This window comes from Solanum stenotomum, chromosome 11, assembly GCF_019186545.1.
Source record: "Solanum stenotomum isolate F172 chromosome 11, ASM1918654v1, whole genome shotgun sequence".
In the NCBI taxonomy this organism is placed as follows: domain Eukaryota; kingdom Viridiplantae; phylum Streptophyta; class Magnoliopsida; order Solanales; family Solanaceae; genus Solanum; species Solanum stenotomum.
Genome location: NC_064292.1, coordinates 4,595,243 through 4,614,166, shown reverse-complemented (window position 1 = coordinate 4,614,166; position 18,924 = coordinate 4,595,243). Strand labels below are relative to the sequence as shown.

At 31.8% G+C, this 18,924-nt stretch overlaps 2 protein-coding genes across 2 annotated transcripts; both read left to right on the top strand.

Annotated features, from left to right (window-relative positions):
• The first annotated feature begins 6,961 nt into the window (after positions 1–6,961).
• Positions 6,962–8,739, top strand: LOC125843683 (allene oxide synthase 2, chloroplastic). The gene has a single exon (XM_049522855.1). The coding sequence runs from the start codon at positions 7,030–7,032 to the stop codon at positions 8,560–8,562; it is 1,533 nt and encodes a 510-aa protein (XP_049378812.1). The 5' UTR covers positions 6,962–7,029; the 3' UTR covers positions 8,563–8,739.
• Positions 8,740–11,667: 2,928 nt separating this feature from the next.
• On the top strand, positions 11,668–16,862 carry LOC125843675 (ruBisCO large subunit-binding protein subunit alpha). Its single transcript, XM_049522846.1, has 8 exons — positions 11,668–11,844; positions 12,547–12,733; positions 13,411–13,532; positions 13,667–13,874; positions 13,969–14,114; positions 14,204–14,510; positions 15,555–16,006; positions 16,319–16,862. The coding sequence occupies exons 1-8, from the start codon at positions 11,788–11,790 to the stop codon at positions 16,604–16,606; spliced, it is 1,767 nt and encodes a 588-aa protein (XP_049378803.1). The 5' UTR covers positions 11,668–11,787; the 3' UTR covers positions 16,607–16,862.
• Positions 16,863–18,924: the final 2,062 nt, after the last annotated feature.

The following is an 18,924-nucleotide window of genomic DNA, read 5'->3' as shown; positions in this document are numbered from 1 at the left end:
TATCTTCAATGCAGTCCATAAAACTCGAGCTACAAGAAAACAATACAGAATTGAGTTTTTGTCGGTTCCGATATTCGTATTGGAATTTAATTAATTTAAATTCATACTATATATGACTTATTTGAGGGAAATGCTTCCACCAAGAAATATTTCATATGGATAATTCGAATTGAATCTCAAATTAATTAAAAAAAAAATAATTTCATCCTTCTGTATACATAAATGAGTAGTGGTACCCCCAACCCCCCTAAAGGAAGATATGGTTATTGATGGCAATCTTTGCTCTCTTGTTTTCTATTCGGGATTCGATACATGCATAAGAAATACTCAATTGGCATTGAAAAATTCGAAGTGAAAATATGCATAAATAGAAAGAAATTAATATTCTGAATAATCAAAAATATAAAATATATAATAATTAATATATTTTTCTAAAAAAATGTGAAAATAAATAAATAGTACAAGTAAAATAGACTGAAGGGGTACTAATGGGGATCATAATAGCAACATCTTACTTTTTAGGACCTATCAAGAATTGTGCAGACTTTAAACATGTGCGGACCACTGGTGGATCCAATGATGTGTAAATATCTGTTAGTGTTCAGGTCAATTTATACGTGGCGTTAGTGGCCTATTGAAAATTAGATGAAATGTGTCTATTAGTATGAAGAGGTAGATTCAAAATTTCAGTTTGATATTCAAAATTTGACTTTTAAGTTTTTTATCGTAAATTTATTACAGTTTTAAAATTTTAAATTTAATTTTTCTTTGTGCAATTCTACTATAATAATAATAATAATAATAATAATAATTAAAAAAATTAAATCTCCAAACTTAATTTTAAAAAATAAAGAAGGAAAAATATAAGATAGACATGAAATCGAAATCCTAATTCCATAAAAATGCACTCAATACTAATTGCACTATAAAACATTTTTTTTGTTTAGGTACATATATTTAAGTAAATTTGAGCTTCTTTACCTTTTAATATATGAATAAAATCCGTGTATATGTTTATTTTTTTTCAAATTTCATTTTTTAAATTATAGAGTATATTATCATTGTATTATTATATATGGTGAAAAAATATGTATTCACGTAAACCATGTCCTTCTTTCTTCTACGTATATACGCCTCTGATTATTTTATTTATTGTCTTTCACGAGTATAAGCATGACTAGAAGTGGATGGCCCGTGCCAACATATCTAGTGTGACACATATATGAAGGTTGTATATTAAGTACATAGCAAGTGTGACACATAAATATATATTAAAATTATATATTAGTTGTTGGAGCCAAATTTTATAAGATAGGTATGCACATTTTATTTACATAAGCAAAGGGAAAATGGTGACATAACAGTAGGAACGGAAGGAATATTTTAGAATTAATAAGCATTGATATTTTTCAACCTTATAGTTAATTCTCTCAGGAGTAAGGGTCAAATCCCTTATTGAAGAAATCAGAATTTATTACTTTTTTTATGACATTATTTTTCATTTTTTAAAAAAAAAACATTATCATGTTTTAAAATAGTTTTAACTTTAAAGGTTCTAACTTACCAAAATCTTGTACATTAGAACCTATAATAATTATGGACCCAACTATGTTGATTTCCAAAGTAAAATTCCCTAATATTTCAAAGTAATAAAAAAGTATATCAATATTTAGTTAAATTACTCCACAAAAAATCAAATAAAAGAAGTATATTTGGTAAAATTATACCAATTATTTAAAAAGAAAGAAGGCTGTTTTTTGCTCTTTCTTTCCATAACGTCATTTTAATAATAGAAAGCAATTCAATATTTTTCAATAAGAAAAACTTCTTATTGTTCTTGCAAAAGTATTGAAAGTTCACTAAAAAAATATTTAAAAAAAACTTACTTGCAAAGAAAAAAATGTTATGATTTCTTATTCTTTTTAGTTGATAAATTATGTGTAGATTATAAATTCTAATAATTAAATATTGGTGAATTGTATTTACATCTCACAAAGGTAAAATCTTATTTGAATACTTACGTCGAATTAATAAATATATACTTTTTAAATTCATTTTAATTTTCATAATAAATTATTAATTAGGAGTTTATTTTCAAAAAAAATAATTTTATTAATTATACTTTAAAAATATAAATATGACTATTAATAATCTTATATAGTTATTTAATTATATATGTAATATTAAAAAATAAATTGTTTTGAATATAAAAGCTAAATTATTTTTTTATAAATTATTTAACTATATTAAATTTAAACAATTTAATATGTAAAGAATAAAAATGGAAATATATAGAAACTCAATAAATTTATGTATACGTGTTAATTGTAAAATTAAATGGACCTCACTATACTCAATGACAGAAGGCACAATTTGTAATTTACTAAAAAAGTGTAGGCTTTTTCTAAAGATGTTAAGAAGGCACAGATAATAAGGCTGATAATGCAATTTTCTATGCAAACTGAACTTGCAATACTCCCTTCGAATGAGCATAATACTTACTCCACCTGTTTCTATTTATATATCACTATTTTGGATTTTAACGTGCATTAAGAAACTAAATAAGTTTACTATTTTATTTTTATTTAATTTTTTTGGAACTCAAGTTTTCAATAAATGAATATGAATTAATTAATTTAACTAATGAACATGAATTATTTACTTAGCTTTTTTAGATTGGTCAAATTTATATTTTCAAGGCTAATAATTGACAAGGGTAAAAAGAAAACAATATAATAATTTATGTATTAATTTTATGAAATGAAAAATATTACGGATCAATTATTTATTTTTAAAAATGACAAATAAAAAAAAACGGATAGAGTTTTACTTTGGGAAGTTGGAATGACAAAACTATTCTCACTTGCCAATTAAATGACCAATAAGCAGCCATGCAAAAAGTTACTCTCTTCTATCTAAGAGAAAAGAAAAGTAATTAAGTACTGGCCAATAGAAATTACTGTATTTAATAATCTAATCCACTTTGGCAGTAGCTGAGCAGACATTCACCTCGATTCAGGTGGAGTCAATATTTAATTTATAATTATAGTTTTTAAATAAGGAAAGATAAAATATACCATGATAATAATATATTTAATATAATTTCACATAATGAAACTTAGAAATGATAAAATATACAAATCTTTACCTCTACATTAGAGGAAGAGAGATTAAATTTATAATAGATCATCAACTAAAAAAAAAATAATGTAAAAACTAAAGTAGTATAAAAATACAAAAAATAACAGATAACAACAAACAACAAATAGTAATAGCACAATAATTGCAAGAAAATAAAATAGTAATCGAGATACTTAACACAACAGGTAGTAACATAAATTTATAGATAAACAATTATCAGAGTAAAATAGCATAACTATTAATGAATGCCCTTCTATCCTAGTACATGTCCCCCACCCCTACCTCCACCCTAACTTCTATCTAAAGTCATATACTCAGTTAGCTAACTGATATTGTGTCGTATTTTATCTAATCATTTTCATAATGATTTCTTGGTTTATTACCTCTAAGTTAGAGGTAATAGACTCTCACACCGGATAATTTTGGTACTAATTAAGGGGTCGTTTGGTGTGAGAGATAAAAATAAATAGTGATGGGATAAAATGTTTGTATCTTGTTTGTTTGTCATGTTTGGAATAATTTATCACATCATTTCTATCATAGTGATGGAATAAGTTATCACATATACATGTTGGGATAAGTTATCCCGAAATAGCTAACCCTAAGATAACTAATTTTGAAATAACTTATTTCCAACCAAACGACCCTAATTCTTTTTAAATTATTCATAGCTAGACTATCACAGTGATAATTTGATTTTGGCTTTTCACATTCTGTCCTCCACCAAAGACATTTTCATCTTATTTTGAATATTTTCATTTTTTATTTTATCTTTCTGCTCATACATCTATGTAGGTCCACAGTTAATTGACTTTTAATTACTGGGCAATCTAATTTCCACTATTAACACATGTCGATCGAGACATGTGTGTGCTTCTTGAAAATATCTTCTAAGTTTGAGAATAATTTAGTCATTTTAAGTTTATTATGGCTCTTGCATATTAAGACTTTCAAAATATCACATGTGTCATATATATTATTTAAAAAATACATTTAAAATATTATAATAATAATTGACAACAAAATTATAAAATTAAAACTATAAAATAATATATGTTGAATCCGGACTTTTGTCTCTAGTCTAGTATAGTAATAGTGCTTATAAGAGTCGTGCAAGTGATAAAAAAATGACCAAAAAATAAAACAAATAATTTCATCAAGTTTTGGAAGAAAAAATATATTATTCCAAATATTAGTAGCAACTCGAGGAACATTTCAAAGATGAATGAAAAAAAAAGATTATCTTAAAAACTTATAAAATAATAAATAATAATTAGAAAAAAAAAAAGAGGTTTTTCTTTTAAGTTTTCTTTACTATATTCAAGATTCTTAAAGATTGGATTGTTGGCTTTGCACATTGTTGTTATTATGTTGGATTGTATTCATGTTAATCTGATAGATTTAGCATCTTATCTGACACATATGTTGTTATTATTTTGGATTGTATTCATGTTAATTTATAGATAATGAGTTTTATATTCAAAGTTTTATTTTATGAATTTAAAATTTGTCATGAAATTATTATTCGAATTAGTTAATTATTTTATGTGAAAAGACTCAAATATGTCATCGAACTTTGAGAAAAGTTTATGTGTGTCACTTGTTAAAAGTTTGGCTCATCTATGTTATATTCGTTTGAGAAAAGGTTCATCCGTGTCATTATTTGTTAAGTGAAAACAATTCTGATTTATATGAGGTCAGTTATGATTCGGCCACGTTATTAATTAAATCATTTTTTAAACAGGGAAAAAATGACATGGATAAGTCTTTTCTCAAATGGAAATGATAATATACAAGTCAAACTTTTAATGGATTGCATAAATGGGCCTTTTCTCAAAGTTTTATTCTTAACTATAAGATCTTTGTAAACTTATTGAATTCGTTTGAATTAGTAGGGTTAGAGGCAGATACAAAATATTTTCATCGGATTCGTTTCAATCCCAATACTTTTAATCCCCCCTCCCCGCCACACCCATAGCATAGAGAGTTGCTCCAACATCCGCACTACAAAAAAAAAAAAAAAAAAGCTCTACTGAATGATATATGATGCTAAATCAAAATCGAGATATAGAGAGGGTTGTCTTTTGTTTTGTTGTCTCGAAGAGACAAAACAAAAACACTCATATGAATGGTGTTGATTCCCATGTTCTTTCTAGTCTTGATTGGTTTCGAAAGTCTCCCTCTCCATGTAGGTCAAGCCTCCTTTTAAGCCGTCCTCTCCCCGTCATGTACTCGTGTTTTGAAAGTGGTCATCCTAAATTTTCTTTCTGTATGCTGGGGAAAGTACCTCACCCCCACCTTTCTACATTTATTATTATATAGAATCTCCTCGAGTGTATAAAACAGAGTGAAAAGTCCGGGTGGAAGCACAAACAAAAGAAGAGAAAAAGTCTAAAAAAAGGGGGAGGAAGTCTAATGCTAGTTCTTGCTAACACTAAATTGATGAGCCAAAATTTAAGAAAATTGCTACAAATTTTGAACAAATACTTTTAAAACATAGTAATAAATTCAATATCAAAAATTATAAAATTTATTTATATTCTAAATATACGTTTGCTCATGTCTAATACTCCCTCTGTCCTTAATTACTTGTCCACTTTTGAATTGACACACCTATTAAGAAAATAATAATTGACATAGTGAGTTTATTATTTTACCCCTATTAATTATGAAGTAGATGAATTAAAAATTTAAGATTTTCAAAAAGTTCTACCTTTTTCAAAGTAATTAATTGAGGGTATAATAGGTAAATTTTTTTGTCCTTTCTTGATTTGTCAAAATAGACAAGTAATTAGAAACAACTAAAAAAAATATGGACAAGTAATTAGGGACATAGTAAGTATAGTTCCGCCCTAATCTAGGTTGGTGCATAAGAAAATTGAAATTTGCGTACACAAATTGAACAGCTCACATTACACGTTGGAACCTTAAATTCAAGAAAGAAGTTCAATATGTTGAATATTAGAGTTTGATACATTGTCAAAAGACTACGTAGGAATAGTATTCATTTTGTCCCAAATTTGTTACGTCGTTTTTATTTCGTCAATTTAACTGTATTTTTCAAAATTGAAATTAAATTAGATTAATTTAATTTTTTATAATTAAGAGTTAGATATTTTAAAACTATAAAAAAAAGTATTAGTTATACTAACTTTTTTCATAATGATTGATCAAAATTAATCTAGAACAACTCTCCATCTATAATTAATTTGAGGGAGAGAGAGAGAATACTCGATCTTTATATTTAGCCATCCCAATCCACAATTTATCAACAATAATTATAATATATCTAGTGAAATTTCATCAAGTGTGATCTGAAAAGGATAGACCATAGAGTATATGTAAATCTTATTTCCATAAATAAGATTTTGAGGAGTGTGAGTATATGAGTGTTAAGAGGTCAGACTGGATTTATCCAGTTCAGGAAATATTCAACCCCATGACCCGAGGTCCAATTCCAACCAAGCTAGTTTGGTTTGTTATGATTTTAGAACCTTTTTTAAAAAAATATATAAAATAATAATATTATCTTCGATAGATTCTCAACCGTATAATAAAATACCACTAGCCGACTTACAATTTACAAACACCATCCATGTTTGAATATTCAACCACCACATTAGATCTAAAATATCAAACTTTCAACTATACTACAAAATCTCTTGAATAATCTCTCTAATCTAGTGATGACTATAATATAAAATTATGCACGTGAAATTTATTTATATATAAACACTTTAATGATATCACCTTCAACAATATATATTATATATATACATCAATCTTTCTTTAGCTTTCTTTAGTCCCTACCACTACATTAAAGGAAGACATTTCATCAAACACCTTTGTATCACTAACATTACCCACCTTTTTTTTTTGTTCAAAACAATGGCTTTAACTTCATTTTTTTCTCTTCCTCTTCCTTCTCTTCACCAACAATTTCCATCAAAATACTCTACATTTCGTCCTATTATTGTTTCTTTGTCCGAAAAACCAACAATCGTGGTAACCCAACCTACAAAATTACCTACCAGGACAATACCCGGCGACTATGGGTTGCCGGGTATTGGTCCATGGAAAGATAGGCTTGATTACTTTTACAATCAAGGCAAAAACGAATTTTTCGAATCAAGAGTAGTGAAATACAAATCAACTATATTCAGAACGAACATGCCACCGGGACCATTCATTTCTTCTAACCCGAAGGTTATTGTTTTGCTCGACGGCAAGAGTTTCCCAGTCCTTTTCGATGTTTCGAAAGTCGAAAAAAAGGACCTCTTCACCGGAACTTACATGCCGTCGACTGAACTCACCGGTGGTTACCGTGTTCTTTCTTATCTTGACCCATCTGAACCAAACCATGAAAAATTGAAAAAATTGATGTTCTTCCTTCTTTCTTCTCGTCGTGATCACGTTATACCCAAATTCCATGAAACTTATACAGAGTTGTTTGAAACCCTAGATAAGGAAATGGCGGAAAAAGGTAAAGCTGGTTTAAACTCCGGCAATGATCAAGCTGCGTTTAATTTCTTAGCTAGATCGTTGTTCGGAGTTAACCCAGTTGAAACTAAACTCGGAGGTGATGGTCCGACATTGATCGGAAAATGGGTTTTGCTTCAGCTTCATCCTGTGCTTACTCTCGGTCTTCCGAAGTTTCTAGACGACTTAATCCTCCATACTTTCCGGTTACCTCCGTTTCTGGTGAAAAAAGATTACCAGAGACTTTACGATTTCTTTTACACCAATTCCGCCAATTTATTCGTCGAAGCTGAAAAACTCGGCATTTCTAAAGAAGAAGCTTGTCATAATCTTCTCTTCGCTACTTGCTTCAATTCCTTCGGCGGGATGAAGATTTTCTTCCCGAATATGATGAAATCGATAGCGAAAGCAGGGGTGGAGGTCCATACCCGTTTAGCAAACGAGATCCGATCGGAAGTAAAATCCGCCGGCGGGAAGATCACGATGTCGGCGATGGAGAAAATGCCGTTAATGAAATCAGTAGTATATGAAGCTTTACGAGTTGATCCTCCGGTAGCTTCACAATACGGAAGAGCCAAACAGGACCTTAAGATCGAATCACACGACGCCGTTTTCGAGGTGAAAAAAGGTGAAATGCTATTCGGGTACCAACCATTTGCAACGAAGGATCCGAAAATTTTTGACCGGCCGGAAGAGTTCGTCGCCGATCGGTTCGTCGGAGAAGAAGGAGAAAAGTTATTGAAATACGTATTATGGTCTAATGGACCGGAAACGGAAAGTCCGACAGTGGGGAATAAACAGTGTGCTGGAAAAGATTTTGTAGTGATGGTTTCGAGGTTATTCGTAACGGAGTTTTTTCTCCGTTACGATACATTCAACGTCGACGTTGGTACGTCGGCGTTGGGGGCTTCAATTACTATAACTTCTTTGAAAAAAGCTTAAATTTTGAATCGAGGTCAAGAGTCGAGAGTCGGATCTAGACTATCAGCCAGTGTATGTGTTGCTTGTTCTTATAATTTCAGTAATTGTTTCACAAAAGGGGTGAATTTTTGTTTGTTGTTTAGATTTGGGTTGTGTACATGTTTTTTTCCATCTAAATTACTTTTTTCTATCCCAAAATACTTGTTTGTTCTTTTCTATTTATTTAGTCTAATTTAATTTGATATGAGTCATTTATTTAAATATACCACTCAAAAGTTCAAATTAAGTAATTACTAAAAATAGCAAGTCATTTATTTATTTTTTAACAAAGTAAAAAAGAAAGTATGTCGAATGGATTAAAACGGAGAAAATATTATTTTTGGCGAGTCAAAAATCTTTTATTTTTTATTTTGATTTCCCACGTAGTGTTCAAAACGCTCATTAGAGTTCGCACTAAATTTGGATCGTGCATTACAGTCCCATTCGGGGTGACGCGCCCAACAGGATTTCCTCCATACTCAAAACTCGAATTTGAGACCTTCTGGTTAAGAGTGAAGTAGTCTCAACACTAAATGACAAGTCGACAACTCATGTCGATCTTAAGAGTCAAAATTGCATACACTTTGAAAGTATATATTTTCTATGTTTTAACTTATTTATCTACACAAAATTTAAGAAAATAAAAAATAATTTTAAATTAGGTAATTATAAACTAAAAATATGTTAAATGGATTACTTATAATATTTTTTAGTATTGCAATCTTAAATATCTTAAAGTGAAAAAATAGAATTTAATAATTGCTGAAAGATTGAAGAAGGCATTCTTTTTAATAGAGTTAAAAAATAATACTATACAATAGAGTATGTTTTGTCCTTTAGGTACATTTTAGTCACAAGAACCAATAGACAAGAGTCTTGGTTGGGCAATATTTATCTAAGTTTATTATTAAAATAATTGGAATGACATTTGACCAAACATTAGGATGATTTTTACCTATTTAGTTTAGCACTTGATTGGTCATGTGGATTTATAAATTTATTTTGATTGAAATTATTTTTGGACATATATTTTATTTGAAAAACATTTAGAGTTCTGTGAGCCTGAAAATTAGTGTGAGTTAGTTTTTGGAAATTTGGAAAATATTTAAAAATTATATCTTCAAAATCTGCTCAACTTTTATGGTTAAATATTTAAAGATAATTTTAAAAATTTGATCCAAAATTTACCGTGAAGCGCTAGCTTAAGTGGGTATCTAAAAGATTTATGAGCACATTTAATTATTTGATTATTATTTATGTTTTTCAACCTAAAACTGTTCTCTCTCCTTCTATTTTTACATGTTCATTGTGAATATATATATATAGTTGTTACTATGTTTTTTGGGTTTCATTCGATGTTCGATATTTGCATGAAAGTCCGACTAATTTGGATATGTGGCTTGTATGGTTCCATTCGAGGGGAAGTGCTTCCTATCAAAGATTTTTACAGGCCTAAGGCTCAAACCTGAGAAATCTATGGGAAAAACAACATCATTTACTGCACTACATCCTTTGGAGTAGTTATTATATAATCTTAGGTATTGAAAACTGATTTGGAGAATAAATAATTAATATTTAGGATAAAATTGAAAAACTAATCATATTTTCTTAATATTCTGTTAAAAATATATTTTAAAAATAGTAAACAAGTTAAAAAGTGAACGGAGAGAGTAATACATGTTTTTCTTCTTCAACCTCTGAGCCTAGGGTTATAGCCCAATGGGCTAGGATATCATTATCCAATATGGATCAATATCTATGAACTTATTTGGACTTTTTAAAAATGTTTGTTGTATTCGTATTCAATCCTTTAATATTTTTTTGAAAAATTTCACATGTATTAGTAATATTTTTAAAAAATTCAAGCAACGTAATCTAAGAACATAGAAGTATTAGGTTGCACAAATGATTTTAACTATCCAAAGTTCTAAATTCATAGCCCAGGGAGTTCGGACAAATTCAATAATGGGCCAAATGGCCACATAGTGACTGCTATTTAAGATATAGTCGAAATATATATAACTTTTTTATGAGTTAAATTGCTTCAAAATTAACTTTAAACTTACGAAATTTAAGTTGAAAAAAATTGTGTTTGGAGTTGCAAGTCAAAAGTATTCACTTTTACTTTAACTCGAGTATTATTCATGACAAGAGGAATATCGAATTGAATAAAAATGAAATGTTTCTTAGTGCCAAGACTTCGATAAGCTAATATCCATTGTTACATAAACCAAAATAAGTTGCAAGTTTGTTTTTATATGTTTCTCATCGAATTGAGATCAATTTATCATTCAAAATTTAGCATTGTGTTCTTTTTCTATTAGATACATAAATTGATTCAACCTAAATAAGAGAAAGGAGCATTTTTGTCAGAAACTTACATTATATCAATTATAAATTATATAATAATAATAACAAGAACAATATATCCACAGTAAATTCCATAGTTACTTCAACCAAAACAAGTTAACAAGTTTGCTTTTATATGTTTCTGATTAAATTAAGACCAAATTTTCATTCAACATCAGTGTTACTTTTCTTAAACTATTAAATACATAAATTTGTTTGACATAAAGATTTAGGAGGAGCATTTTTGTCTGAAACTAAATAACAGCAACAACATTCCTTCTTTACCCTCAAATTTAAACATGTGGGCGCAAAATGCTATCTCGCTTTATTGTTATGCAGTAATAGAAGTCTGCTTATGCTGCTTCGGCGGCACTTAGCACATTGTACTACCCCCATTGTGCATTCTGTGTAACATCAAGGAAAGAGAAAACTCATACTACCGCGGGGAAGGTCGTCTCCCAATACACTGTAATTCAATAAGCAAAATCTGGAAGAAGTAAAGTGCAATTTTTCCATATTTCATATAAAGAGGCTATTTTCGAAAAACCGAGTAAAATTGGCTAGCAACTTAATTGTTCCATTCAATGTGGATGGGTTAGAACTTGCAAACAAGTCATCAACCAAATACCCATTTTGCTTTTGCTAAAGTCTCAATGGTTCTGGAAAGGATAGAATCTTCTGGAAACTCCTTCACTCTATCAATAATAATACTTCCAAAAACAAATGCAAAATATTAAGCCCTAGTCTCTCTTTGTATACTTCGCCAAACTTGTCACTCTTTTCATTCCAACCCAATCCCCTTATCCACTCACAATAACATAGCAGCTCTCTAAAACCCTTTTATTCTTCTTCTCTGCAATGGCTTCTGCTAATGCTATTTCCACTGCTTCTATTATCCCTTCTCCTTCTAAACAGGTATGTTCTTTTTTCACCATTTCTTGATATGGGTGTTCCTTGTTTCATGTCTGTTAGCTCTTCTGTGTGTTGTTTGGGGCTTTTACTGATATGGGTTATCCTAATTTGAGTATGTTTTAGTGTAAAGTATGCTTTTTTAATACCATTTCTTGATATGGGTGTTCCTGTTTCCTGTCTATTTGTAATTCTGTGTGGTGTTTGTGCGTTTTCCTGGTATGGGTCAGCATAATTTGAGTATCTTTTAGTGTAAAGTATGTTTTTTTATACCATTTCTTGATATGGGTGTTCCTGTTTTCTGTCTATTTTCGCAATTCTGTTGTTGTTTGTGAGTTTCCCTGATATGGGTCATCATAATTTGAGTATGTTTTACTATAGAGTATGCATTTTTATACCATTTGTTGATGTGGGTTATCTTGTTTTGGGTCGTGTTTGCTATTATGTGTGCTGTTTGTGCCTTTTGCTGACACGGGTCATCCTAATTGTGAGTATCATTTACTATAAAGTACTCTTATTTATACCATTTATTGATATGGGTTGTCTTGTTTTGGGTTGTGTTTGCTAGTATGTATACTCTTTGTATCTTTGGTTGGTCTTTGTACAATTGCTTGATATAGTCCATTTAGCATCGACTCCTTCGCTGTTGTTTACTGTGTGGTAAATTTGGGTTGCTTATTTGTTTATTTATTTCGCTTTTTGATGCAGGGCGGTTTGAAGAATAGGAAGGTCAGCCAATTGCAGGGACAGAGATTTGGCAACAAGGGTGCAAAGAACCGGTTTGTAGTCAAAGCCTGTGCTAAAGAAATTGCCTTTGACCAGAAATCTAGGAGTGCCCTGCAGGCTGGTATCGACAAGCTTGCTGATGCTGTTGGCCTGACTCTTGGTCCAAGGGGTATGTTTCTGCTGCCTCCTCTTTGTCCTTGCTATATTTTGCAGCACTTCTGATTGAACTTTTGGTTTTTATTGCATATTCGAATTATTGAATGATCAATTGTGAGTATTCAGGTCATTTACTTTTTCTTGTGAAATGAAAATGAAGCAAATTGGTGGCCTGAAACTGTGGAGTTATATTTTGGCTCTCTTTGTATGTTACGTTTATTTAGTTCTGATTTCTTTAGAGCCAAAGTAGATAAGATTGAGGCGGGTGATGTTGTCAGCTGTGACAGAATTAAAGGCAAATGTTGTTTTTGATTTAAAGAAATCGTGGTGGATCCAGTCAATTATCTAGTGCACTTGAATATATTTCATTTTGTACGAACATTGACTGATTATTTCTGTGTAGTATATGAATGTTGAATGTGATAGAATCCCTGATTACTGCTTAGCATTACTGTGCTGTGTCTGAATTTCTTGTCCCAAGTGGTGCAATACATCAGTGGAACATTTTGAATGCTCTACTTCTATGCTTCTGTTTCTTTTAGCTGTGGTTTAACTACCTAACTACCTTGGACTGTGATTTCATGCTATGCTTGGTTGATTTTCAATAATCGATCCACTTGTTTGATTGAGGCTGTCACTATGCTTCTTATGATTGGTTGAAGTCCTGAAGTCCTTTTTACTTTCCTGCAGGAAGGAATGTAGTGTTGGATGAATATGGCACCCCTAAGGTGGTTAACGATGGAGTTACAATTGCTCGTGCCATCGAGCTACCTGATGCTATGGAGAATGCTGGGGCTGCCCTTATCAGGGAGGTTAGTTCTTTCTGTCAATTCTTACTACTTGAGATCACATTAATTTTGTCCTCTATATGTATTCCTTTATGTGCATTATTTGCTACATATGTTGAACTTATCTTCCTTTTCTTATTTTCAAATGCATACTGAAGGTTGCAAGCAAAACCAATGATTCAGCTGGTGATGGAACCACAACTGCATCTGTTCTTGCTCGGGAAATCATTAAACTCGGTCTGTTGAGTGTTACATCTGGTGCAAATCCAGTGTCTTTAAAGAGGGGCATTGACAAAACTGTACTGGGTTTGATTGAAGAGCTAGAAAAGAAGGCTAGACCTGTTAAAGGTCGTGACGACATCAAAGGTAATATTTTGATGCTTTTCTTTGAGGACTCTATAGGTCATTCATCTGATGTGACAAGCTGATTATTGGTTTTTTGAATGGTTTCTTCCACCAGCAATTGCTTCAATCTCTGCTGGAAATGATGAAAGTATTGGTACCATGATTGCGGATGCAATTGACAAAGTTGGTCCAGATGGTGTGTTGTCCATTGAGTCATCCTCCTCCTTAGAGACAACTGTTCATGTTGAAGAAGGAATGGAGGTTCGTTCTGACTTATATTCTTTACGGTGTCTTGTCTCTTAAGGTTAGCTTCCATCTTTTATTGACAACTTTTACTTCATTCATTGCAGATTGATAGAGGATATATTTCCCCACAATTTGTCACCAACCCTGAGAAATTAATTGCTGAATTTGAGAATGCTAGAGTCTTGATTACTGATCAGAAGATCTCTGCTATCAAGGATATTATCCCTCTATTAGAAAAGACAACTCAATTACGCGCCCCTCTCCTCATTATTGCCGAGGATATCACCGGGGAAGCTCTGGCCACTCTTGTTGTGAACAAGTTGCGGGGTATACTGAATGTTGCTGCCATCAAAGCTCCTGGATTTGGTGAAAGGAGAAAGGCTCTTCTGCAAGATATTGCCATTGTGACAGGTTCTCAAACTCACTTAACTTCAGCTCTCTTCAAAGAAATATTAATGATAGTGTAGAGTACACTAGTCTCCTGGATCTCCTTTGTTCCTTTGTCAGTCATAAGATAGAGGAGCTTGTCTAACATATATCCCATTTCTGGCATTGATGTTTGGACTTCAAAATTAATAGAAACAAGCTTAACCGGAAAAAAAACAGAGTGAAGCAGTCTTTGTGTGTGTGTGTGTGTTGTGTATACAGCGAGAGAGATCAATGCTGATCTGGACATACAAACTCATTTTTCTTTCTTTTTATCCTGATTAATGTAGAGTAGTAAAGAAACCAGTGTTGGCTTCAGATGCTGAGTCCAAAGTTTGTTTCCTTGAATCCTTATGTTCATCTTGGTCCTAGTTAATAGAAACAAAAAAAAAAATCGTAAGAAAGACGATGAAGAAAATTTACATGTTTCTTCAAAAGTTTTGAGTTTGGGCCTGAAGGATAGAGAGAGAGAATTGGGAGTTTCACTCATTTTGGTTGGCCTACTCGAGTGGAACACTCCCTTTGATGAGCCTACTTGAAAAAACGAAAACATGGTAATACTGGTAAAACTATTTAATATCAAAGTACATGCATTATGGAACGATAATTATTTTGGAACGGAATCTAAGCATATTAGCAGAACTTTTGTAAGCTTAATTAGTGTGTCAATAATTTTCTAAAAAAGGGGAAATTGTGGACTTGGTAATAATATAGTAGAAGTCGTTAATTGTCATGCTTGAGCTTGATCTAGAAACAAGAAATCTTATTTCTCTTCTTTTCATCCTGATAAAGATGGGTTGTTAAGGGAAACATTGTTACCCTGAGAGACCAAGTCCTAAGTTTGTTTCCTTGGATCCCTAACGTTCATCCTGGTGTTAGTTTAGCCGTTTCTTTTTAAGCAGACATAATCATGGATACTGTCCACTGTACTCTCCATTTGTGATACCTTGCATGGATTATTTTCGGTCCTCAAATGCATCTACCTAAGACTGAGCATTTCCTTACCATAAAGTTGTCATGTTATATCAGGAGCTGAGTACCAGGCAACTGATTTGGGCCTGCTCGTTGAGAATACCCCAGTTGAAGCACTTGGAATTGCCAGAAAGGTGACAATTACCAAGGACTCAACAACCATCATCGCTGATGCAGCATCAAAGGATGAGATACAATCTAGGATTGCTCAGCTTAAAAAGGAGCTGTTTGAGACGGACTCGGTGTATGACTCCGAGAAACTTGCTGAGAGAATTGCCAAGCTTTCTGGGGGTGTTGCCGTCATAAAGGTTGGAGCTGCAACAGAGGCTGAGCTTGAAGACCGCAAGCTTCGTATTGAGGATGCAAAGAATGCAACTTTTGCTGCAATTGAAGAGGGAATAGTACCTGGTGGTGGTGCTGCTTTTGTTCATTTATCAACTTATGTCCCTGCCATTAAGGAGAAGATTGACGACGCAGATGAAAGATTGGGCGCTGACATCATTCAAAAGGTAAAGAATGCTCAAATATCAATAACTAAATGCATTTCATTTTATTTTATATGATATTGTTTGACTGGACAAACCAAAAGTACCATTACAACATGTGCTTTCAAATGCGCAATGACATTTTCATGTCTATAAGAGCATGCCACATTGGAAGCATAACAGATACCAAGTATAGAAGGATGTTTTCTTGGGAATAAACTTGAAAAAAAATGTGTCCTGAATGAACTAGGGGAATTAAGTGTTCTTTTTTGGTTGTATGTTTGTGTATGGTGGGCTTCTGTTAATCCTTTGTTGATTTTCAATTCGGGCATGCAGGCATTAGTAGCCCCAGCATCTTTAATAGCCCAAAATGCTGGAGTTGAAGGAGAAGTAGTCGTGGAGAAGGTGAAGGAAGCCGAATGGGAGATGGGTTATAACGCGATGACAGACATATATGAGAATCTCGTGGATGCTGGAGTCATTGATCCAGCCAAGGTGACAAGATGTGCCTTGCAGAATTCAGCATCAGTTGCAGGAATGGTTCTGACTACACAAGCCATAGTGGTCGAGAAGCCAAAGCCTAAGGTGGCTGCACCTGCTGCTCCACAAGGACTTACAGTGTGATCGATATGACAATCTTTGCTAGGAAATTTTGTTGGTGTTGAGATAAACATTGACGTGGGGCTGGCTTGTTCGGGACAAGGTTAGTGTAGAACTACATGAGCGTATTGTTATTTTTAGCTTGCTTTTAGCCCTCGCAGTTAAAACTTGTATTGATTGAATAACATCGTTGCTCGTTCTGGTAAACATAAAGGCAAATATCTGTCCTTTACAACGGATAATAGTCTATTAGTTATTCATGTTCTTTACCTTTTCAGTTCGTGGATAGTCTTCGTTCCATCTGTTGGTCTTTAAACATTCTGCATTCTGGGTCTCCGGTGCCCTGTGCACCGATATGTTATGTTCTGTGTTATTATTTTGCTACACTCTTAAAAGAAATAACGTCGAATAATCAAGAATATCTGAATCAAATTGAGTGCCTCGTCATATTTAGTCCTTCCTGCACTTAGAATCAGGTGTACTTTATCGTTCAATTTCGGAGAAAAAGCCACAGTTTTTTTTTTTTAACTTCGTAAAGAATTCCATTCTCTCCCCCTCGTTGCGAATAAAAAAAATGGAATGAAATATTAGTTAGCTTTGTTCGTGGAGGAATCGGACTTTTGATGGACCAACCTTCTCTTGTGTGCCGTTTTACCTCGGAAGGAAAATGAGCTTTGCTTCTTTCTAGATTTTCATGTTATAGAGAGGTTTGATTTTATTTTTATATAATATATTAATGACGATTCAAGTTCAAGGTCGACTTATACATCCTCTGGGTGCAGAAAAAGTTCAACTCGACCATGCGGGGATTGTCAAGTTTAACTTCATATCTACGATTTGACATTTGAATAGGAGTAAGAATTTAAATTTTTATAGATTTGAAGTTTGGGACTATCGAGTCATAACTTTTAATGTAATTTAAATAGCACATGTAAAATCGATTATCTAGTGCAAATCCTACCATTTGATTACACCATCTACTAAAACTTCTGACTTGAATACTCAATTTATTTCTTTTGGTTTATAGTAGGAGAAATACTATCATGTATATCATTTTTATTTCTTTATATTTTTAAAATATTATATATATAACCACTATGATGAGTTTCCTATTGTATATTGAGGATGATACTCTTAGATACATGTATTTTTGCTACCAGATTCACTAAAATAGGGAGAGAGGCGAGCGAGATTTGTTATATATCTCAGATACATGCAAATCACATTAGATTAGTGTTTTCAAAAATGTTTTTGGGGCGAGTCTCGGGTGGGGCCTACCACGAATGTTTCGGGTCGTAAATTAAAGACGTAGATCCATAATGTGTAAGTTATAAAATTTGAGGAGTAAGCCTCGAGCATAAAACATAAGTCCTGAGCGTAAAAATGTAGGCCCGAGAGTTTTTAATTTATTTTTTTGAACTTTTTTTGCTTTAAATCAAACTTTTTTATTATGGAATAATGATATTTCTCAAATAGTAATTATAATACTTTTTTTCTTCATAATTGATTATTAATACTTATCTCAAATAAAAATCATAATATAATTTCTATATTTTATAAGTTATTTATAAAAAAATATTTGTAAAATCATTGAAAGGTTTACTTTTGCTTATTTTATTAGTAATAAAACTATAAAATTGAATATACATGAGACTACGCCCTGTAGATCCATGGGACTTAGGCCCCGTGTCTCGGGGCTTACGCCTCGCCTCACGTCTCCGCCTTTTAAAAACATTGCACTTGATAAATACTAATGTATATGTATGTTTATGGAGTGAGTCACATGTATCTGGGATACCAGATACATAGGAGTTGAGAGAGGCAAGCGAGAGTGTTATGTATCCCTGATACATGTGAATCAACTTGTATACAACGTAAATAGAAAAAATAACATCTAATTTGACTTCATGTATTTCGAGATACATATATTTGGGTGCATCAAAAGTTAATAAGATACGCAATAATATAAATTAGAGTATATCTAAGTGATTAGTTCATTAATTAGTGAAAATTTATAAATTAGAGTATATCTGTGTAATTAATCCATTAACTAGTGAGATTTAGGTAAGTTTTTTCATTATAGTAGTATGCTCATGAGCTAACTAATTTATGATTAAACATAATAAAGACCAGGTGAACATATACTTGAGGGAATGTTATTTTGCTTTTTAGTCGTTACTATAAGATTATTTTAGGGTCTTTCCTTTTCATTTAATTAAAAAGAGAAATTTTCATAAATAGTCATTATGATATTTAAGTTTGACTATATTATTTTTTGGGCATACGTGTAGAATTTGAAACAAAAATGTTACTATATTGTATAAAATCTATGAACTCATAAT